The following is a 21,292-nucleotide window of genomic DNA, read 5'->3' on the forward strand; positions in this document are numbered from 1 at the left end:
CAAGGTTAGTGTTGATGTAGATGCCGTTATCGCTGTTAGCAGTAACAATCAGAGATCCACTGGATCCTCCAGAAGGTGACCAGGTCAGATAAGGCGAAGAGCTAGGCGCACGGCTACCAGCTGTGAGGATCTGGTTGGACGCACTGTCGAAGGTGAGAGGAGAGTCGGAGATACGGTAGTAAACAGGGAACGCGGCGTTGTTGGGCGAAGCTCCTCCACCGTACTCGAAGGTCATCATCCACTTTCCGTTAGGAAGCTTAGCAACGGTTGTCATGCCAGGGCGTTGAGAGTAGGCAGTTCCCCGAACGTCGTTGACGACAGCATCCCAGGTAACACCATCGCTGGAAGTCTGATGAACCAACTTCTGACCATACGAGGGATCGCGCTGATCAGAGTAGTAGCACACGAGCTTGTTGTTGTACACCATCAGGAAGGGCTCCCAGACAGGAGTTTCACCGTTGTTGGGAACGGCTTTTCCTCCAGTAGCAATGTTGGAGATGTACTTCCAGGTCTTTCCGCTGTCGGTAGAAGCGTAGAGATCGATCTTGGTCTTGCTGAGATCGGTGGGGATGCTATTTCCAGCAAGGAGGATAGTTCCCTTGGCGAGGTTGCCGATAGCCTGGGGCAAGACGTATAGGAAGGGCTGGTAGCGAAGACCCCAGCCGTTCTTGGTGTCTGTCACATTGGACAGAGGCGCCCAAGTTGAGCCCTTGTCCTTGCTCTGGTAAATGGGGAAGTATACCAGAGGTGGCTCTGGGCTGTAGTTCTCCCTGCACAGTGTTAGCTAATGCCTTCCCGGATCTTCCGGATTGACTCACCAGGTGGCAAGAATAGTTCCATCAGCAAGCTGGACGTTGCGACCGTAAAGAGTCTTGGGAGTGTTGTAGTTGGAGGGAGGCTTGTAAATGGTCTGGAACGTAACGGCATGATCCGCGACGGCCCGCTCCTCAATGGCTCTGCATGATGCAGGGTTGAGGAGAGCCAAGCATGATAACAACAGGGAAGCCTTGATGCCAAGCATGATGAAGAGAATGGTGTGAAATGTATGGATGAAGTGATCTGCTGATGATCAAGAAGGGCGGACGAATGTCTGTTTAAATATCTTGGCATCATGACAGCATACCCCTGCCCGATTTGATGTTACATTTCCCAAAAGTTCTCTAAACTCTAAGCTATTCCTGGGTCGCAGAATGTCACCGTTCAGTCCAACCTAAACAAGACTCGTAATGCCCAACTAGTTTTGAACCTTTATCTTGACGCGCCAATTAACCTCTCAGAAACTCGTCCGACTCACCTAAATCGTCATGTTCCTGGCTCATAAGGTAGCGCACCAATTGACAACTGTCGCAAGAGTCTTTCCCCGCGTCATGTGCCGGTGGAAGCTCCACGCGCTAAGCTCTAGGTCCGGGGCGCTCCCCTTACATTGACTAGCGAGGTTCGGTCTGATTGGAGCGCATCGGAACGTTCTGGAGAATCTGGGGTCCCCAGGTCTCGTGGATTCGGCCTTCGGCACCTGAAGATTTGTTTTGATCTTGCAGCCAATCAGAATGGCATGTGAATATTTTAATTGCCTCGGTCTATGGTACGATGCTTGGTGACTTGATGCTTTGTTTGGTAGATGAATTGATTTCTCTATTTGTCTACGCTGAAGCTCATATTGATGAGCCATGCGGGTAGCATTTAAAGCTCTTTCTTTAACTAGTGCAGACGTGAAAGCCATTTACTATAGCGTTGAATATCGTTTGTAACTTAGCAGCTGCAGCAGAACAGGTAGCACTTTTATAGGAAGCACTGTTGGTAATTTCAGAAACCACTGCTGTTAATTGCAAAACTCTAATCTTAATAGAGGAGTACATCGCGGATAACATTAGAAATGGCCTTACCCAAACTGGGCAGGATGGTACTGACCATAGCAATGGCAGAGAAGATGGCGAAAATGGCAGCAGTGAACTTGATGATGTGGTGCTTAGATAATAGATCAATTTAATAGTGAGGATGTTATTTAGTGATAAAGGGTTCATAATTACTTAAGATGCTAGATACAAGGGCAGTATAGTATCTTATCTTAAAAGCATCTTATCTTAAGAGCATTTCATCTTAAGTACACCTTATCTTAACACTATCTCAACTTAAGAGTATCTTATCTTCAAGTATAGAAACATTAGCTCCATTTAGCTATTTACTATTGCCATCTATAAAGCCTATCACAAGACCGGATTAATACCATATCTTAAATCCCCCTTCAACCGCACTGCGCTCTGAAGCTCGCCACGCCAGTGACCTCAAGCTGAGGCTGCAAACAACCCTCCGGATCCGCACTCGTCAAGATATCAATAATACCCCCATCATCACAGTTATCATTATTGTAGATGTACACCGAGCACTTATCACTGATCTCCCCAGTCGTGTAAGAGCCAAAGGAACCATTGCGGATTCCCTGAGTACACTCTTGGGTTCCGTCGCCGCTGTATGTGTCGCGGGCACCGGTACATCTTTCGCTGCTTTGATAGACGCTGAAAGACCAGGCTGGGTCTTGGCGGGTTGAGAGAGAGGTGGAAGGGTTGCGGCTCATGTGGATCGCGGCGGATTGGCCGAGGCCGAGGAGGGAGGTGATGGAGAGGATAATTGTGAACTTCATATTGAATTTTTGGTGAGACTTGATAGTGCTAAAGTTGATGAGTTTTGGCTGTCCTGTTTGCTTTGGTGTGCAATCTGTAGTATATGGTGTATGGTGTATAAGTTGTGAAACTTCTATCTCTGAAGGTATGTGGGTAAGATGCTTTGTTTATGATGTCTGTATATCTTTAATAGTTGAAGACGACCTGATCTCTATATAGTGCCCAACTACTTCCATCGACCTCATTGTTTCCCTCCTTACATTTGTCAGATGATGCAATTGATCAACACGCAAACGCCTGATCACAGAGACATCGCAAGCCGCCTTCCGTAAGAGACGCCACGATGAGTCCCATTGAATCCATCCACTGCAGAAATCAAGCCATTGTCAGCCTTGATCCTCAAGAACACGACGCCCGAGGCTCAAGCAGACTTCTAGCCCCCAACTACCCACTCACATGTCTTACAAAGGCTTACAAGAAGGATCAGTTGTGACGTTTAGACGTCTGATCACCGCGTGGGGTCTAGCGTAGTTCAAAAGTTCATCGGCCCTGAGCCGCGTGGGGTTAGAGTTTAGTGATATTGGAGATGGATCGGCCCGCTACAGTAAGCGTAACAAATACTCTGGCGTGATCCTTCAGCGTTTAAGACGACGATCGTATACACATCGGGCACTCTGTACGCCTTATGGGTAGATGGCCCAATGGGACGCTGGTGCCTTGTCTCCACTGGTGAGCATATAGCCTCCTTCAGATTTGGGTATTTAGCAACGCAGGAAGGACTTTTGTCGGGAGTGAGATTATGATACGTTTCTTTGCAGACTTCCATCTCGATTCCTTGGGGTTACTGAGTCATGAGTATATTAAGAAATGACTCGTTTGAGATCTGCATGTTAGAGTATGAGCGTGAATGGACCAGATATTTGCTTGGCGCTTACAGCTGAAGGTGATCAAGCCCCGCAAACATCAGTATGACGTTTGTCATTTCTCCAGCGTATGGGCTGAATGAGGCAATTAGGAAGCTAATTATAGCGATTGAAGGATATGCCCATTAATGAATGTGTAAATGTATTTTTGACTACTCTATCGACGGTTTAACATTCTACTTTCGCTCTAGAACCTCTACCATCTCTGACGTAGCCTTGCCCTGCTGCTGCAGTTGATTCGCAAGCTCAATAGCTGAAGTACCACTACTTTCAGCAGCCCTAGGATCAGCTCCATGTTGCATCAAGATTCTAGCTACGCCAACATGCCCAGCCTTGACTGCCACATGAAGAGGAGATGCACCAGTTCCAACAGAAGGAGCATCACTGTCAGGCCGAGCCCCCTTCTCCAGTAGATACCGCATCATAGGCTCATTACCTCTCCTCGCCGCAGCAGCAAGTGCACCTGAATTGTCAACCTTAGCGCCATACTTCAACAGTAGGTCGATCGCTGCAGTGTCCTTGTACAGCCCTGCAACCAACGCAAGCGGATACGCAGCTGCATCAGGCTCTTGGTTGGGATCAGCCCCAGCCTCAAGAAGAAAGCGCAAAAAGTCAACGTGCTGTCGACCCATACATGCAACGATGAGAGGTGTTCCCCGCATGTCGAACTGCATGTTGATCACAGATGGATCCTTGGTGAGCAAAGCCTGCATAAGCGGGATTGAGCCCGTGTTGACAGCTGCTCGGACGATTTCCTCGTTGACAGGGACTGAGCGGTACTTTGCCAAGAGGAAGCGGACAGCATCGAATTGGCAATTCTTTATGGCTGTTGTGAGCACCTCTTGGATGGTTTCTTGTGATGGGGGCTGTTCGGTGGTTGAGAGGAGGGTTCTCATTTGGTTGGCATCTCCAGTTGAGGCCAAAGCGATTAGCTGATCTTTGAGCGTGTCTGTCATATTCGCGATGTAAAGTGATGAATTCTTGGTGATGAGGTGTATTGAGTTGGAAGGTCTGAGTACGTTCTGATCCTTCAGAACTTTTTATGATCGACGTTGTTTTTCGTTTGTCATAGCCTGCGGCAACATCCCGTCCTGCATCACATGAGGCTGTACACTTCTTACGTGAGATTTCTGATCGGCAGTAATCGATTGCCTAGTAAATGCGTCATTCACGGCGAGGCATCGAGGCTGTGGTTTTGCGTACCCCGCTATCTGGTGCGGGCGGCAGTTGGGAGATCTGCATAACTGAGCTGACATCGATCCTTCGGGTGCTAAATTAGTCTTCCGTTTGGCTTGCTCCTTGCATCGGGGATTATTCCACCGGCTTGGCATCCCGGGGCTGACTTCTTGCGATTCCACTTTGCTGACGGTTATGTTGATCTATGCTCATCGCGAGCGTGATGTTGATGGTGATGGTATCTGTCTCAGACAACAAACAAGTTCATCGTCAACGATCTCGATCTTGGGAGAGGAACTTTTGAGTACGCTGCGGTCAGACTGATATGGAGTCCACTGATAAACTGGAGGCTTGAAAGGATGCGAAGGAGTTCTGTATGATGCCTAGGTGGGATGTGTGGACGCTCGAAAACAGGTCAAACAGGGCTTCGTCTTGTCTGCCAAGTCTCCCAGGTGCGTTGCTTGACAATAGTATAAAAACCATTCCACGTCGCTCCATTCCAACCTCTATCACATCAAGGCAGCATACAAGCAAGATCACAGTCTTTCGCTTCATTCCCTTCCATATCACAACACTCAATTTCATCCAGCCCCAACTCCCAAGCCATTCAAGATGAGACTCTCAAACATCCTCTCCCTCACCCTCGCCTTCATCGCTCCAGCCACCGTCCTCGCAGCCCCAGCAAACACCCTCCACCGCCGAGACTGCCCTTCAGTCGATACCATCCGCCAATGGATCCGCGACAACGCCAGCGTCGGCGAAAACACAATCTTCTACACCGCCGGCGCAAAGCAAGAACAAGCCAAAGCCTTTGCCGAGCAAAAAGTCACAGACGGTAACTACTGGGGCAAAGTCTTTGACAACAACAAGTACCTCGACTGGATTGAAGAATGCGGCGAGGGTCCTGAGCAGGATAAGCTGTTTCCCCGAATGGGAGAAGCTCTTGCTAGGGAGTCTAGTGGAACGGCTTATGTGATCATGATCAAGGGCAATGCTATTGCCAATTTTTGGAAGGATAATGAGTATCCTTATCTTGATGAGAATGGTGTCAAGATCATTGCTGTCAATGCTGAGAACTTTGATGATCAGAAGGATTATAACGGTCAGCCTTTTAAGCGGGCTATTGAGTTCTAGATTGCAACCATTGGCACATTTAGTCAGAGAGCAGAGGCATTAAAGGAGATATGGAAATGGAGTTGATGGCAGGGACGATTGGCAGAAGTATTGTAGGACAGTCATTTAACTATCGCTGGCATACATAGTACACCTTAAGTATATATAGATAAACTAGGTCCTGTCAACAATACATTCAGAACAATTATAAGACCGCAGCAATTCATTAAATGACAATCCTTACAAGACCAAGGGTCAGTTCCTTCAATAGCGATTGGGTAAATGATAGCATCATGACTCGCCAGTATCAGATCACTGTATCGTGTTTTGACCCCGCCTGCTTCTGTTCTTAAGGCTCAAGCTGTTGGTCCTCCCCTGTCTCGCGGATGCAGGATTCCCATCCCCACGGAGTCCAAAGTGTCCAACTGGGGGATGTAACCTTGCAGAAAGGATCAGAGATCCACCACTCTGCGTGGTCCAGCCATTCACGTCCATCCGCAGAACGAGCTGTCACCTTTGGGTAGACCATCGCGGCGTACTTGACATATGTAATCAAAAGACATCAAACGCGTTTGGAGGTTTATTGGCCGTATGAGTCGTCTTTAAGGACTGGCTCCAATCGCAATCGCAACGGTTTGGAGATGAACCTTGAACTGTGAGATTGCTCTTTGAAAATGCATGACGTGAAAATGATACAGTGACATATGCTGGCTTTCGGCGCAGCACTTGGCATAGAAATACCTCGTTTCTTCAGGGTTTATTCGCAAATCAGACCACGAGCGGATAAAGTGCCAGGATCAAACCAACAGTCAACATGTCTCAAAAGCCGACGACCCCGCCCGTACCCTCAACATGCCATTTGACCTCTCTATCTGCACGACTATCACCAGCAGGAAATTGAGGTGCACAAGATGGCGAATGACAAATCCAAGAGTTCCTCGCCAGCTGCAGAGCAATCACCTCCTCGAGATGCTGATAGCCCTGAAGAGGCTCTTCTCGTAAGTGGGAGGACGGAGAGGAACGATCGGCCAGGCTAGCATTGACCTCGACCATTAGGAAGCGGGTGATGACGACTCAGCACTTGGAGTTGTAAGTTCTCAGGCCCCATCTTGGTAGCAATGGTAACTCAATGACTGTATTAAGACCGATGATGAGTTATCGACCGCGTCTTTGCGCTCCAGTATTTACGAATACCATATGATCAATGGTCGCGGATATCATAAAGATGAGAGTAAGTGATAATCTGATCGTGTATCTTGTCTCTAATTAATTTATAATTATAGAATACTGGCTTCCTAGTGATCAAGTAAAACCTCCCATCCTTTTCGCTACTATGTCTTTGCTAACATACTCCCAGAATGAATCAGAACGCCTAGGTAAACATTTCCAGCCTCTTCCTACAAGTTTGAAGCTGACAATAACGCAACAGATCTCCAGAACCACCAGCTCCTTTTAACTTTTGGCGGCAAGAGGTACTTCTCTCCCAACGCTGACACAGCAAAGCGAGTCCTTGATGTCGGAACTGGCACGGGAATTTGGGCGGTCGAGTTTGGTATGTTGAAGCGTTCCTCGTGTTGAACAAGAGGCTAAGTGCGATATCGGTTGAAGCCGATGAACATCCCCACGCTGAGGTAAGATTAGCTATGTAATTGTCTTGGGTAGACTCCTGATCGCAATAGGTCTTTGGTATCGATATTGCTCCTATACAGCCAGACTTGTAAGTATCTGACCTTAAGAGTCCAAGTATTCCTCTGATGGCATCCCAGCGTCCCTCCCAACTGCACCTTTGAGATCGACGATGCCGAGAAGGAATGGACGTGGACTAAGCCCTTCGACTATATCTTCGTCCGTCTCATGGTCGGCAGCATAGCAGACTGGGACAAGCTGATCCGCCAATGCTACGAGTACACCACTCCACACCCAAGGTCTCCGCTCCCCTCACTAACAGCATCCAGGAACTTGGAACCCGGAGGCTGGGTCGAAGTCATCGACCCAGTATTCCCCGCCAAATCCGAAGACGGAACCCTCAAGCCTGACTCACCCTTACACCGATGGGACGAACTAACCGCCAAAGGCGCCTTAGCTCTCGGTCGTCCCTTTGACGAAGGCGTGAACCACGAAAAGCGTCTTAAAGGAGCCGGCTTCGTCAACGTCACGCGCAAGGCGTTTAAATGGCCTACCAACACTTGGCCAAAGGATCCAAAGTTCAAGGAGATTGGGCTCTGGACCCTTGCTAATATCGAGAGGAATCTTGAGACTATTAGTAGCTTTTTGTTGAGGCAGGGACTTGGGATGAGTCAAGAGGAGATATTAGTGTTTATTGCGGAGGTTAGGGCTGAGATGAGAAATTTGAAGGTCCATGCTTATTGGGAGGTGTAAGTGCAGTCGATGCTATGTGTTGATAGAACTGACTGGTTATGTAGGTTTGTTGTTACTGGGCAGAAGCCAGAGGAGCAGGCCTAAGAGTAGGCACATCAGTTCAAGAGTACAGATATCGGAACGCGGATTTCTTCATGGTTCGAAATAGGCTCACAGATATGGACGCATTTCTTAACAGGTAAATTACTCGATATATAACATGTGATCAAAGCAAACACCTGAAAACGTTATTATTCCTATTGCATTAACGAGTAACTCCGTGAACTCGAGGTATGAGGGTAATAATAGAAAGACTCCGAGCCTAACATAACAGTCTAAGGCGTCGCACCAGCCATCAAATTCGTCCTCTCCTCCCTCTTCGCCTGCTTCAACGTCCTCACCCGCTGAATACTCTGCCACTTCTTCTCCCGCCTTTTATCCCTCAGACACATGCCCACCAAAACCGCCATGCATCCCGCAATAAGCGCCCCAAAGAAAGTCGCTACGATAATACCTTCAGTTCCAATGTCATTATGCTGTTCCATGCAGACTGTCGCGCCAGAGTCGGGGTGGATCTCGCAGAAGAGGCCGGGGGCGCAGGTGCTGGATGTCATGCGGTTGGTGATGCATGATGCGCTTTCGGTGCGGCCGTCGGTTGTTATGGAGCATACTACGCTGGTTGAGACTGTTGTGCTATAGCATGATGCGCCGGGCTCGGTGGCCGTGATGCTGCTGCTTGATGTAGAGGTTGAGTCGGTCGATGATTCGGTGGAGGTTGATTCAACGGTTGATGAGGATTCTTGGGTAGTTGTTTCTTGCGTTGTAGACTCTTCGGTCGTCGACGTGGGCTCGTCAGTCGTCGTGGGTTTGTCCTCCGTTGTAGTAGTCTTCTCTTCCGTCGTGGTCGATTCGTCTGTTATAGTCTCTTCGGTTTTTTGAGTCTCCGATTTTGTTTCCGTCGTTTCCGACGAATCCGTATCTTGTCGCCGAACCCATTGTCGCCATCGCTGCACTAACGGCCCCTTCTCCCATGGATCTTGCTGCACCTTCTGCGCATTGAGAGGAGCTTCGTGGCCACGGTTTATAGCGGTCGGTGCATCGTAGTACGACGGATCGGGCGGTACGTCATTTTGCTGATGGCCCGCGACCAGTAAAGCGGGCAGGGCAAAGAATGGGGTTAGGGAAAGGAAGCGCATGCTGAAATTGCAAGAATAAATGACAGAACGAAAGAGGAAATGATTAAAGTTTTAAGTTTAAGAGCCTGTTGAGATGGCAGAAAAAGGTTTGCAGAAAGATGAAATGTTTTTTTTTTGTTGCGTGATAGCGGAGATATTATCTCGTATTACCATGTTACTATAAAAAGAACTCTGGCCGCGCGTAGCCAGCTCAGGTCGTTCCACAAGACGGCGATCAGTAGCACAGCCGCAAATTCATTGGATTAAATCGCGTAAGCTGACACATATATCGCAAGATTACGAGCTATACCACAGCCAAAGAGTGACAGGCTGTTCAATCAATTTTCTGTATATCCGACCGTTTGTTTCGAATTTCCCTTTCGGCTTAGTTGAAGGTGTCACGGGCTTAGCAAGGTGATACCGTTGACCGTTCTGGCTGGAGTTTCTTAAAATAGGCGAACTAATCAGTGGCGTTTGAGCTGGGGGGTCTAAACGGCATGACGTCAAATTGTAAGGTAAATGAGCACGTAGAAATCTAATAGCAAACTGGAAATCCAACAAAGGATATATCCAGACTGATTTTATTTGCGCAATGGGCAACGCCGTACTCAAAATATTAAGTTCGATGCTTGCGACTACACTCTAGTCAACGCCCAACGGTGATGGCGAATACCGGCCTAGAGATAGGACAAGACATTGGGACCTTGAAGCTGCAGGCTGATCATCCTCTCCAATATCAATCAATTGCTTCCCCTGCCGTCTGTTAGCACTGTTCCGAACTGCCGATTAATTAACAGACCGTTCCCCTAGGTTGCGCCAGTTTCCTACGTGGTTATGACGACAATAGGGGAAGTTAATATAAATAAATAGTGATTTTCCAATTTAGTATAGATGCTAGGAGAATTATCTGAAGCGAGATTATACAATCCCATTGCTTTTCAATTTAAACCAGTGCTTCACATTCCTTCATCAGCAATGCGTAGTCATCCTTAGCTGGACATACTGCCGCTACTATAGTCAGAGTCTCCCGTCGAACAAGTCCACTCTGATTCTGAATCTTCTGTAACGTTGACATGCGGATCAAGAGCATTAGTCCACAAGCCAAGAAGTCTGCCCAGGCCTGTGCCGATTGTGTCCGGGTCAGGAGACCATGAGTCGGAGAGTCGAAGCAGCTTCTCCATCTCGCCGTGAATTTGTTTCATAGTCGGCGAAGCACAAGTATATGCCGACGAACTGTCAGAAGTAGTAGTGTTTGCAGAAGGAAGGTTACCACTAGGACCAGTATTCATAGGACGAATGATTTTAGGTGGAATACGACCCTGAGGATTGGAAACGAATCCTGGCCAGCCTGGTGGTATGCCAATACCAACAAGTTGAATATTCAAAGTCATGCCAGGACGGCGTAGTGATTCCCACGCTTCATGTAAAATGACGGTTCCATCATCGGTACAGAAAACATACTTTCCTTCTTTCATGCTTGATGCCGTGGCGAGTCCCCAGTTGAGGCTAGAGAGTCTTTTATGCAACAACTGCGGTTAAAATAAATCAGCAGGTGCTAAAAGCTTAATTATATCCTTAACTCACATCAAGATTCTTGTATGCTTCATACGGGAAGGTGAGCTTTCTACCCGAGTGTGGTTCAAAAACGTGTATGGGCTCTACCTCATCACCGAGTCGGAAGAAAAGAGAGATGGAAGCATCAGCCTGAACAGCAGCCTCGGACCTTCTACCGTTAAGGTGTTTGAATGAAGGACTGGCGATTGACATGGCAATCCAAGTTCGTTCCCTAGGGCTTGATTGTTTGGCAGCATCGATACCCTCATCGATTCGTTGGCGGACACGTTGATCGAGTGAGTCATATTGCTCGAGGAGCTCTGGACGCTTTCTCCACCTGGACTTGGAGGTCACCTGTGAGAGCGCGGACCTCACATGTTTGTCGTCTAGTTCAAGCCGTTTGAACGTCTTACTTGGGACGCTATTGAAATGGGCGCCAAGATCGATTTGCCAAACCTCAAGGTCTTGATCCTTCCATTCATCGTGCGATCCTGGCATGAGAATTCGTTTGATCCAGTTTCTGGTAGCAGTGATCAGACTTGAGCCGTGTTCTTTGATCGGCTCTTGATCGATTTGCGTTGGTTTGCTGGTGGTCTCCGCGGTGGTATCAGCCGATACCTTAGTGTCCTTGGGCAGTTCTAACGCCGGAGTTTGAGTGATTGGCATGGTTTCAACAGGTTTGATCTCTTCAACCTTTGTGTCAAGCGCAATGGTAGGTGTACTGCAAAATACCTTAGCGTCAGTCCAACTCAAATATCTTTGTCGCCTAAAATAACGGAAACACTTTTAAAAGGTGCTTTACCTTGAAACAGTGCAAGTGCTGTTAACATCTGCCAAGGAAACGTTGCTACAAGGTAGTGGTGGAGTAATGATGGTCCATTTGGCCACCTTCTTGGACCAATATTTGTAGTGACTTGCTCGTTGACTGGCCACTTGTTCTGCAAGCTGTCGGATTGTATGCTCTGTCTCAAAGCTTCCTGGGACTCGAGTGTGCGCCCTAGTAGCATCATCAAGTTAGCAAAGATATCATAGGAGGATGATCCGAGCTTACCGCATCTGGTACTGCGCGATACTGCCTAAAAGATAGCGCAGCATGAGTTCAAACTTGTTTTGGGTCAACCGGTGCCGAAAATACCTGAGTTGAAGCTCGAGCAGCTCCCAAGACTCATAGCGCCAGACATTGGTGTGAGCGATGCAATACAGATACTTTCCTGTTTCCTCCCGCGGGATCTCGTTGATCTCCTTGTCGCCAACAACACTCTCTGTCTGTCGTACCAACATGATCAAAATACCGATGTAGATCTTTTCGCACGTGGCTGTTAGGCGCGTGATGTCTTCCAGGCATAGCTTTGTGAAGGCATCTGCATTCTCTTGAATCAGATCGTCAACTTTTGTCAATGTCAAGGCTGTTGAGTTGATTAAATTGATCAGCTTGGGAAGACTTTGTCGGGCTCTTCTGTTGGCTTCGGAGTGTACTTGTAGGGAGCTTGCAAGACTGAGGCCTAGCTTGGCGACAGGCTTAATACCGTTGTGGGCCATGGTTCAACAAGGACCAGTGTGGCAATAAGAAAGGAAGGAGAATCTAGAAAATAGTTCAATGTCCTCTCGCTTTATTAAAATCAGGCTGCGTGTTGAAAGCACGCCATTGTACCCGTATTCTTATCATTACCCCTCAATACGTGAATCAGTGTAGCCAATGATCAAAGTTGTTGGTTGCACTTCTGCCTCACGTGGCTCTAGGACTATTAAACAACGTGTCATACATAAGCCACCATTGTAACGATTGGCATTTGGGTAACTAATTTGCTGCAGTAAGACGCATCTGGAAGAAACCTTGACCGCTCCTTGCGGGGTTAAAACGTATCTCCACGGTGATTTAGATGGTAGTGAGAGAGTCCTCTAGAAACGGATGACCTAGGGTCTGAACTGCACTTTTGCAGTGGGTAATGTAGATGACTCTATATTGGAATTTAATTGGCGATTATACGTAGGTACCTTGAAGGATTCGACAACTGATTAGAGAGCAAACCGAATGGCTCCTGAACTCGCTTTGTCTCGTTCTGTGCGCAGCCTGGTCTCTTGGGGGATGACAGATAACAAGCTATTTTTTGCACTATGCGATCTCCTTTTGTGCTAAGAGCTTGGAAATATCATTGTTCTCGATAAATTTATAACAAAGGATTAAATCTAATTATTTCTAGTTCGCTCAAGGATTTATTAAAGCCTCAATAAACGCTATGTATCTATCATAATCGTAAGTCATCTCTACCATTTTCATCGCATCTCCCATACACTACCTCCGTCTATACTTGGTCATCAACAGCTGCTGTCCCGATGCTCTTATCCTGAGGCCCTCCAGTACCAAAATCTCCACATATCGTTGTCTTCCGACGACCCATACGATCAAGTGCAGGAGGGGGAGGATAGCCCCAACCATGAACATGATTTGGATAAACCCTCCGATCGGAGGACATCATCACGGTACTTCTTTTAGGCTGTGAATGCCCAGTATACCCCGTTGGATTCTCCTCGTACGTTTCTCGCGAGAAGCCCGCCTCGGGAACAGTCGCATCCGGTGCTACACGATAACGTAACATGGAACTATACTTGTCGCAGATATGATCGAGTGTGCCTACTCTCCTGTAAATTTGAGGTTCGTCTTTATTACCACCACCACTGCCGTTTACTGCTACTTTCTCCAGAAAGAGACAAGCAAGTCGTCGTCGGCAGTTATACTCAAATTACGCCCACTCGTCCACAGTCGTAAAAAGGGCGTAGCACTCGAACTCCTGAGACGACTAGCTGAGGAGGCTGTCTGTGGTTATGCGGAATGGTTGTCTCTCATCATCATCATCCCAATCCACGCCGAACTGTCGCCAGCAAAAGCTCCAGGGTAGCTACATCTTTCTTTTTAGTCAAGGACCTTGAGCTGAAAGATGTAAAGGCCGCCCATTCTAGCACAGCTCGACTTATAGGGTATAACGAGACATTGATGCTACCAAGCTGCAGGCTGTTCATTCTCTGCAACGTTAATTAATTGCTTCGCGTACCATTCATTTCCCAGCTCCGTTTTGAACTGCTGGTTGATTAACCGACCATTTCACAACAGGTTTACCTGACCAGGATCAAGTCTCCACTTCTCAGCCCGAAAGCCGACTTATCCTACAAAGCGTGCATGGTCATTTTTATATTGTCTCTCGGCTACATCGGCTGTACCGGCTTTGGATAGTACTATACTGAAATCATGGGGTAGCAGCATCTAGGTTGTTCTTGATACCGGCCTAGCCGAGTAAAAGTATCTGGACCGTTCTTTGGTGAGGAGGCATCAGTCATCGTCATGGAAGCGCTGTAGGACGTTCATAACCCCGCGAAAGCAGGGGTCAAGCTACGAATAGCTGCATCGATCGGGCAATTGAAGCGAGTCACCAGGCTCGTTCATGCATAAATTAAAATTGTCGGACTTATGATGCATGTCGCGTGGCCTACGGTAGTCAGTGATTAACGGATCTGGCGGCAGACCATAGGCTCAACTCGCCTGTCCACCCGCCCCCTAACAGTTGCACGGGAGACCTAACTAAAGCCAGTCTGGGCAAGGGTGATTCTATTATAAAGAATGACATAATTGCAAGTCGCCATTCGAACCCTCATACTACTCACTGGGGCTATACATAAACCGTTGTTTCCCCTTGAGCAGTGTCCTTTGGCGTTAACTCGGCGGAGAAGTTGGTGTTTCATATATCTTTACCTAACTGACATCTTTTAATCACAACTTTAGATATGGCTCGCTGTCGACGGTTTTCTTCCCGCGGAAGTCTAGAGGAAGACACTGCTTCTGCCCGCACGCCAATGGCGCAGCATTGCCATACATTTAAGCGTAGATCCGCCAGGACCGCACCCAGACATGGCAATACTAGCATGAAAGAGTCAATGACGGACAAGTCGCAGAAGAAGGTTCGTAAGGCATGTGTGAGATGCAGAATGAAGAAGACCAAGGTAAGCCATCAAACTCCGAATTATACGAAAATCAACGTGGAGCTCATAGATATAACAGTGCGATGGTAACATCCCTTGCAGAAGATGCAAGGATGACCAGAAGATTTGCACAGCCAGCGCTAGAAGAGCCATTACCTTCAAACAGACTCCTAGAGGGTAACTGATGTGCCTCTCCCAGCTCTCATCGGCATATCGCTAACGGCAGATTCAGATACGCCGAGGTACTGGAGCAGTCCCAGTACATCTTGATAGAAACTGTCTGCAAGCTATATGGTATGGTCAGGAACTCACAGCCTTGGAAGTTGGCTGAGCCTCAGCTCAATGAACACGGCCAACCCGTCGCCCAACACATCGCGAAGCTCTTGGGCTGCGTTCCACCAAACAGCGAGATCGATCTCCCAGTGCAATCCGTCTTTCCCGAAGATGCAGACAGCATGGAGGAGCTGTATCGCGAGCTGGAAGAACATGAGAGATCTGAAGCTGCATCCACGCCGAGCCTTGCAAGAGACAAGGAGTTGACCTGCGACGAAACTGCGATATCGGAATCACAAGACTCAGATATTGAACTTCCCTACTATGCGGTCGATTGTAGCACACAGGGTACCGTGAATCTACCGCTCCAGACTGGGAGTAATGACCTGGATTTTGGGGGGGCTGCAGCCGCTGACATGTACGGAAATACACTGTTTCCCGATACTCCGCTCTCACCTTTCACATGGTCCAGCTACAACGCCGGGTACAGCGACTTGACAATGTGTCTTCTGCAAAAGGTCGGCGTAATGCAGGGTAATGGCATGCTCCAACAGGGTCTGTTAGGACCTGAGTTTGATAGCACGGAGCCATACATCCTGTCTGGCGATCTAGAGAGGAGATATAGAAGGGTACAATGAGCCATAGACCTTAGAATACAATGGAATGCAAAGTTAGAAATGACCATACAGTTCATAGTATGTAATGTCTATTAATTGCAATCTCAAAGACTTGGTCTCTGGCGTGTTTCTGCTGTTTTCATCGAGCATCCAATGCGCTGTCGCAAACATGACTGTCCGCATCGCGAACGGATGCTAACCATACATTTGTGATCACAATTGGGAAAAGTAAGGCACGAGTTACCTTGAACTAGGATAGTGGCAAAATTGTGGTTCGCCCTGCCCAGTCGGCTACAAGGCTAACACAAGCTTAAACCTGCAAACAACAGTCTAGGTCACAGCTTACAATACCTAATTGTGACATGAATGTGAACCGGATTTATTGCAAAAGGGTATATGCATCGCCACGTATTTTTATGCTATTAATCACCACATCGTCACCATGAGCGCCTACCCCCCAAACCTGTAAAGACCGGCTCGCATGCCTGATGCCTCTTCAACTTGCAAGAAAAACATCATTATGAAAAACAGAGAAATCGCCTCATCTAACAGATAGCCGCTGGTGATTTATCTGCGTCTGCCTCTATTAATCATATACCGATGGGTTTGTAGTATAGCTAGGTGGTGCGCCGATAATGATGGCTTCAAGCGATGTCTCAACAATCTAGGCTTCATCAGCAATGTTCAAATCTTGCAGAGTGTTAGACATACCTGAGTCCTCTCGCTTCCGCCTATAGATATCCCCACCGAAATGCGAAGCGAATGCGTCGTGTCCAGCACGCACGACTTACACGTTGGCAATGCATCCATGATCAGGTATTGTCCCCAGGTCCCTAAATCCACCTCAAAGTGCTCTCTGTTGACAGGGAACAGTCCTTGCCAGTTCCAGCCGCTCTGTGTCTCGGTCACAGTCTTTGTGACCAGTCCAACTTTGACTTCTACACAACTCTCCAACTGCGCTTCGACACTGCGGATGTAGAGATTCTCGCTGGCGACAAGCTCTGATGGAGTATGCAGGATTAACTGCATCTCCGTCGGCCTCCCCGGGGTCAGGATGGGTGGTGACGGAAGTAGCACCTCGAGCTGCAGCGTAGGCTCATATTGAGGTAGGCACTCGTCAGATCGTGATCTGATCCTGGAGACGCCCTGATTACCCAAAGCCTTGTAAAGCTTTGGAAACAGCTTGCTCGCAGAGAGGGACCCGATATTCGACGTTGGTAAGACGGGGATCGAAGGCTCTGACTCGAAGGATATGACTTGGCGTAGAGTTTTGAGTCTAGATACTCGACAGAGCAGACGGTGTCGGACTGTCACGGTGATGGCATATTCAACCTTGATCGTGTGTCCGGACGACGATGTCTCGAGTGATGGCGGTAGTTGACACCGGCATTGGCAGCTGCTACTTGGGAATGTGAAGTCAAATGGGGCGTAGTAGTCGGCGTCATGATTGCAACTTGGTGGATTGAACGTCGAGCTTTTCGTGGCGAGTTTGATCTGCTTGGACTGTTCGAACAGCTACTCTCCATTTAGCACAAGTCACCGAGTGTCGGATGGGCTAGTTACTGTGTGCACCACATGATCTGACTTGTTGCATGGGGACCCCGTGTATGTAGAGGAAGAGGTTCCACCGTTTTGACGCTTGTTGGAGTGTAAACTTAGTTTACCTATGTACGCCCGCCTTCAGCGTCAGGGACATAGAGTTTATCATGCTGTTGAGAAGACCCACCTTGAAGTTTGGCAGTGATTTCTGATGCCTGCTTGAGTCCGTGACCCCGGATGAGCAACTCTCCACGTACATGATCGCCCGGGTGGTACGAGTGTGCATTGGCATTTGCTTCAAGAACTAGCTCAAGGCGCATGGTTTAGGTGAGGACTGGAGACAATTGAGTGTAGGATATCCCTGTAACAGCGAATTAATTGAGAGAAAAAGTTGCTCAGTCCAGCTGTGCAGGTTCATTGCGGAGGTCCATCACGTACAAGTAGAAAACAAGCCCTTGCATCTGGTGATGGTGATCTCAAGCCTTACAAGAGCGGTAGCACCTCAGATGCAGCCGGAACTGAAGCATAAGTCGGAAACCCGGATGTACAGGATCAAGCATGACATTCAATTCGAAATTTTATGTAACAGAAATGTAGAAGGCTTGCATCCTCGTTCAAGGTTCAATCCAACAGACGCACTCTCCCATGTCACGATGTATGCTTAATAGGCAGGGCCGCTCCTCCAACTTCCCATTCCAGTAAAGCACAAATGTCAAACCCAATGAGACGCATCTAAATTAATAATTCGTAATATCCTCAGTTGAGAATCTCCGTGCACACCATACAACCGGAGAAACAACAACAACGGATAATCGGATAACTCGGATCGGGCGGCTATACCGCCTAAAACCCCACATGGAACAAAAAGAACAAGTATCCGGCTTCTAGCCGCTGTATCAAGCCAGAAAACGAGCATCGTCAATTGAAACTCGCATATCATGGCAGACGCCTCGTCCCGCGCCGGCTTTAAGCGGAAGCGCGTCGCCAAGGCGTGCCATAAATGCCGGTCTATGAAATCCAAGGCAAGCTTATCCGCTTTATCTTATCTTTTGCTTGTTATTGATGTGTTAGTGTGATGGGAAATGGCCCGAGTGTAGTCGCTGTAAGGGCTACGGGTATGATTGTGTTTACGCAGCTGGGGGGCGGGCCAAGAGGCGCCAGGAAGCTTCTACTGATGACGGCTCGCTGGACAGTGCTGTTCAAGGACATGGAGATCTGCGTGAAGCGATAAGACAGTACGAGTCGTTATTGGACATGGTAGTGTCGAAGCTGCCGACACCGCAATATCAGAAAGATGCATCTACAGTGTTAGCTTGCATGAAGGCCGCCGACAGAGCCTTATCCAACATCGATGCAACTACTCTGACGGCAAGGCTAACAACAACCTTAACTGGCTCCGATGCTCTTTCTTTCCGACCGCAGGTCAGTCAGGCCGAGAGGTATCTTGGCAAGGTGAGCGACGTGTGCTTCTTCAACCTGGTCAAGCGGGTGCTGCAGGCCCAGCCGGGTTCTGCCGACTCTGACCAGAGAGTTGACAGCTACGAGCAAGTCGATGACATTGCGTCTCCGAGCGTCAATGTCATGCCTGGTAGAGTCGTTGAGCTGCCTAGTCGTGAGGCGGCGAAAGTGTTTGCTGATGTTTACTTCTCTACTGTGCATCTGGCGTTTCCGTTTATTCCGCAGTCGCTGTTTATGAGGTCGCTTGATCAGGCTTTGGATTCATCAGATGATTGTTCGTTGGATAATACCAGACTGGCACTGATATGTAAGTGGCTAGCTCTCTCTGTGTCACGTTTTGCTGATACTGTGGCTAGATGTCATTTGTGCCATTGGGGCTTACTATACCAGCATACCGGGAGAACAGATTGGAGCAAACAAGTGTCACGAAGTTTACTTCCTTCAGGCACTCTCTCTGGCTCTACCAGCAGGGGCAGACCGGTCAATCCACCATGTCTCTCTGCTCCTGGCCCAATGCTTTTACATGTTAGCAGTCTGTCGAACAGACAGGTAGGTTCCATTCCGATGTCAGTCTACTTATGTGTAGTTAACTTGGCAGCTGTTGGGCAACATTGGGCCAAACCGTCCGTATGGCACAGAGCATTGGGTTGCATGTAGAGCAAAACGATCCCCAGAGACTTAAAGGGCCAGGCCGGTTACTTGTAGAGCGGCGACGGCGAATCTGGTACTGCATATACGTCCTAGATCGCCTAATCTCTCTGCAATTGGGTCGACCCCCAGCGATCCATGAAGACTACTGCCATGTTCCGCTGCCCTCTCGGCTTGGCGACTCGGACATCGATTGGGATGGCGACGAGTTTCCGACAATGTTTGAGGGGCCTTCTGTTGGCGACTACCATCTAGAAGTTATCTCCTTCTCCAAGATCGTAAGCCAGGTCCTGCGAGATCTGTATAGCCCGAGAGCCGGCCAGAATTTGACTAGTGATCTGTTCAATACCAAGGAACTCGACCTCAAGCTTATACAATGGAAGCAATCACTGCCCAGAACATTGCGATTCGACTTGGGACACGCTTTTGATAAGTCCTTCATCTTCAAACGCCAGGTATGCATCTTTAATAAGGCTGAAAACTCACTGATCGTTACTAATGTCTTGGAGCGGAGCATGTTGGCTATCAAGTATCACCATCTACGAGCTCTCATTCACAGACCATACCTATGCTACCCAATCATGCGCAATCTTGATGACGAGACCGACATTGCACTCAGCCAGCCGAACTGGGCCCTTGTCAGCATGTATGAAAAGGTATGCATCGCCGAGGCACGCGAGACAGCACGTCTAATGCACTCTATCTCGTGTGAAAAGGATTTGGTGCAGGAATTTCCCTGGTGGCAGATGATTTCGTGTTTGATATGCGCTGGATCTATTTTAGTAGTCTCGAGCATCTTTAGTCAGCAAACGGGTGATGCGTTGGATGGCTTCGATGCTGCTGGTATTTCTGATGATGCGGAGACTTGTCTGAGAGTGTTTGAAGCTTTGAGTGTTAACTCGACGGGGGCTAGGATTGCGAGAGACATGATGGAGGGACTAAAAGAATGCGGGCTGAGATGGAGTATGTGCATGCCATGTCTTTGGTTCGAGCTGGTACTGACATATCTTGCAGGAGACGCGACGTTGACATCTGAGCCACCGTATGCGACACTTTCAGCATCTCATACAGCCTTGACCACTAGAGGTCACATTCCAAGTCTAGATGGGCAGGACGCGTCCGTGTCAGACTTTTCTTTTACCACGCCAAGTGCCTGGCCGGCAGAAATCATGGACTCCATGGCGTGGTCGGTCCAGTTCTTTGGCGCCGTTCAATCTGGGGAGTAAAGATGCATCCAAGGAGGCTGGTATCCTCCCTACAGCGTCGAGGAGGATGGGAGAGAGTTCTGGTCACCGAGTTGTTAATCTAAAGCGAGATGAGAATGGATTGCTACGTTCACGACGGCGACGGGATCATTAGATATATTATACATGTCGAAAGAGGCTTATTGAGTCAGTGCCTGCAACGCGTAGTGTTTTTACGCGTTTTGTGATGACGCGACGCGACTCATGCTGTGGTGGGGATACAGCAGCTCTTAAACTAATTAGAAAGCTCAAAGCTCTGACTTACCAGAAGTTGCAGGGTAGTTAGTTATTTAAAATAATTTACCAGTGAGCTTCAAGTAGTGAAATACAAATTATAATTTATTAATATGTTTATATATACTAGTAATTTAATATATACTATATTTATTGTTTAGTTACTATTACTTTGAATTTACTCTATAAATTTGATATTGCTGCATCCAGTTTGTCTCAATGCTATCTCATTTCATTTCCAACGCAATAAAAGATCTCAACCTAGTCAAAGCTCGACAACTACGCAGTAGATGACAAGCTATCTAATTGCGTTACACATGGAATTCACACCGACACAGCACGCAATAGCCATAATCCTGTTTTCACACGCTTGACAGCTCGGCAATACTA

The 21,292-nt window shown here is 48.0% G+C and overlaps 10 protein-coding genes across 10 annotated transcripts; 4 read left to right on the forward strand and 6 right to left on the reverse strand.

Moving 5' to 3' along the window:
• Window positions 1-48: 48 nt before the first annotated feature.
• FOXG_15793 (uncharacterized protein) lies at window positions 49-1,055 on the reverse strand (the record flags this gene model as incomplete). The annotated part of the gene is made up of 3 exons (XM_018395906.1): window positions 819-1,055; window positions 112-770; window positions 49-59 (listed from the first exon to the last, which is right to left on the reverse strand). The coding sequence occupies exons 1-3, from the start codon at window positions 1,019-1,021 to the stop codon at window positions 49-51; spliced, it is 873 nt and encodes a 290-aa protein (XP_018256212.1). The 5' UTR covers window positions 1,022-1,055.
• A 1,187-nt stretch (window positions 1,056-2,242) lies between these two features.
• On the reverse strand, window positions 2,243-2,638 carry FOXG_15794 (uncharacterized protein; the record flags this gene model as incomplete). Its single annotated transcript, XM_018395907.1, has 1 exon — window positions 2,243-2,638. One exon carries the CDS (start codon window positions 2,636-2,638, stop codon window positions 2,243-2,245), a length of 396 nt encoding a protein of 131 aa, XP_018256213.1.
• A 1,079-nt stretch (window positions 2,639-3,717) lies between these two features.
• Window positions 3,718-4,513, reverse strand: FOXG_15795 (uncharacterized protein; the record flags this gene model as incomplete). The annotated part of the gene is made up of 1 exon (XM_018395908.1): window positions 3,718-4,513. Exon 1 carries the CDS (start codon window positions 4,495-4,497, stop codon window positions 3,718-3,720), a length of 780 nt encoding a protein of 259 aa, XP_018256214.1. The 5' UTR covers window positions 4,498-4,513.
• An 816-nt stretch (window positions 4,514-5,329) lies between these two features.
• FOXG_15796 (uncharacterized protein) lies at window positions 5,330-5,851 on the forward strand (the record flags this gene model as incomplete). Its single annotated transcript, XM_018395909.1, has 1 exon — window positions 5,330-5,851. The coding sequence occupies one exon, from the start codon at window positions 5,330-5,332 to the stop codon at window positions 5,849-5,851; it is 522 nt and encodes a 173-aa protein (XP_018256215.1).
• A 771-nt stretch (window positions 5,852-6,622) lies between these two features.
• On the forward strand, window positions 6,623-9,498 carry FOXG_15797 (uncharacterized protein). The gene is made up of 11 exons (XM_018395910.1): window positions 6,623-6,828; window positions 6,887-6,919; window positions 6,974-7,061; window positions 7,114-7,136; window positions 7,188-7,206; window positions 7,260-7,382; window positions 7,439-7,461; window positions 7,510-7,547; window positions 7,597-7,734; window positions 7,786-8,205; window positions 8,254-9,498. Exons 1-11 carry the CDS (start codon window positions 6,742-6,744, stop codon window positions 8,291-8,293), a joined length of 1,032 nt encoding a protein of 343 aa, XP_018256216.1. The 5' UTR covers window positions 6,623-6,741; the 3' UTR covers window positions 8,294-9,498.
• Window positions 8,332-9,528, reverse strand: FOXG_15798 (uncharacterized protein). Its single transcript, XM_018395911.1, has one exon. The coding sequence runs from the start codon at window positions 9,382-9,384 to the stop codon at window positions 8,524-8,526; it is 861 nt and encodes a 286-aa protein (XP_018256217.1). The 5' UTR covers window positions 9,385-9,528; the 3' UTR covers window positions 8,332-8,523.
• A 688-nt stretch (window positions 9,529-10,216) lies between these two features.
• FOXG_15799 (uncharacterized protein) lies at window positions 10,217-12,581 on the reverse strand. Its single transcript, XM_018395912.1, has 4 exons — window positions 11,969-12,581; window positions 11,720-11,914; window positions 10,948-11,638; window positions 10,217-10,892 (listed from the first exon to the last, which is right to left on the reverse strand). The coding sequence occupies exons 1-4, from the start codon at window positions 12,454-12,456 to the stop codon at window positions 10,353-10,355; spliced, it is 1,914 nt and encodes a 637-aa protein (XP_018256218.1). The 5' UTR covers window positions 12,457-12,581; the 3' UTR covers window positions 10,217-10,352.
• A 2,263-nt stretch (window positions 12,582-14,844) lies between these two features.
• Window positions 14,845-15,800, forward strand: FOXG_15800 (uncharacterized protein; the record flags this gene model as incomplete). The annotated part of the gene is made up of 3 exons (XM_018395913.1): window positions 14,845-14,910; window positions 14,969-15,066; window positions 15,122-15,800. 3 exons carry the CDS (start codon window positions 14,845-14,847, stop codon window positions 15,798-15,800), a joined length of 843 nt encoding a protein of 280 aa, XP_018256219.1.
• Window positions 15,801-16,354: 554 nt separating this feature from the next.
• Window positions 16,355-17,793, reverse strand: FOXG_15801 (uncharacterized protein). Its single transcript, XM_018395914.1, has 4 exons — window positions 17,506-17,793; window positions 17,343-17,443; window positions 16,491-17,294; window positions 16,355-16,443 (listed from the first exon to the last, which is right to left on the reverse strand). Exons 1-4 carry the CDS (start codon window positions 17,636-17,638, stop codon window positions 16,366-16,368), a joined length of 1,116 nt encoding a protein of 371 aa, XP_018256220.1. The 5' UTR covers window positions 17,639-17,793; the 3' UTR covers window positions 16,355-16,365.
• A 455-nt stretch (window positions 17,794-18,248) lies between these two features.
• FOXG_15802 (uncharacterized protein) lies at window positions 18,249-20,997 on the forward strand. The gene is made up of 6 exons (XM_018395915.1): window positions 18,249-18,340; window positions 18,390-19,083; window positions 19,133-19,325; window positions 19,375-19,879; window positions 19,934-20,387; window positions 20,439-20,997. The coding sequence occupies exons 1-6, from the start codon at window positions 18,257-18,259 to the stop codon at window positions 20,648-20,650; spliced, it is 2,142 nt and encodes a 713-aa protein (XP_018256221.1). The 5' UTR covers window positions 18,249-18,256; the 3' UTR covers window positions 20,651-20,997.
• Window positions 20,998-21,292: the final 295 nt, after the last annotated feature.

Source organism: Fusarium oxysporum, chromosome 8 (genome assembly GCF_000149955.1).
Source record: "Fusarium oxysporum f. sp. lycopersici 4287 chromosome 8, whole genome shotgun sequence".
NCBI lineage: Eukaryota > Fungi > Ascomycota > Sordariomycetes > Hypocreales > Nectriaceae > Fusarium > Fusarium oxysporum.

Coding starts and splice junctions, on each gene's coding strand:
- FOXG_15799 (XM_018395912.1), bottom strand. CDS start 12,456: ATGGCCCACAACGGTATTAAGCCTGTCGCCAAGCTAGGCCTCAGTCTT. Junction 11,915..11,968: donor ATCGCGCAGTACCAGATGCG/GTAAGCTCGGAT, acceptor TGATGCTACTAG/GGCGCACACTCGAGTCCCAG. Junction 11,639..11,719: donor AGCACTTGCACTGTTTCAAG/GTAAAGCACCTT, acceptor GGTATTTTGCAG/TACACCTACCATTGCGCTTG.
- FOXG_15801 (XM_018395914.1), bottom strand. CDS start 17,638: ATGCGCCTTGAGCTAGTTCTTGAAGCAAATGCCAATGCACACTCGTAC. Junction 17,444..17,505: donor AATCACTGCCAAACTTCAAG/GTGGGTCTTCTC, acceptor GGGCGTACATAG/GTAAACTAAGTTTACACTCC. Junction 16,444..16,490: donor GCGGAAGCGAGAGGACTCAG/GTATGTCTAACA, acceptor GATGAAGCCTAG/ATTGTTGAGACATCGCTTGA.
- FOXG_15802 (XM_018395915.1), top strand. CDS start 18,257: ATGGCAGACGCCTCGTCCCGCGCCGGCTTTAAGCGGAAGCGCGTCGCC. Junction 18,341..18,389: donor GCCGGTCTATGAAATCCAAG/GCAAGCTTATCC, acceptor TTGATGTGTTAG/TGTGATGGGAAATGGCCCGA. Junction 19,880..19,933: donor CCTTCATCTTCAAACGCCAG/GTATGCATCTTT, acceptor AATGTCTTGGAG/CGGAGCATGTTGGCTATCAA.
- FOXG_15798 (XM_018395911.1), bottom strand. CDS start 9,384: ATGCGCTTCCTTTCCCTAACCCCATTCTTTGCCCTGCCCGCTTTACTG.
- FOXG_15797 (XM_018395910.1), top strand. CDS start 6,742: ATGGCGAATGACAAATCCAAGAGTTCCTCGCCAGCTGCAGAGCAATCA. Junction 6,920..6,973: donor ACGACTCAGCACTTGGAGTT/GTAAGTTCTCAG, acceptor GACTGTATTAAG/ACCGATGATGAGTTATCGAC. Junction 7,548..7,596: donor GCTCCTATACAGCCAGACTT/GTAAGTATCTGA, acceptor ATGGCATCCCAG/CGTCCCTCCCAACTGCACCT.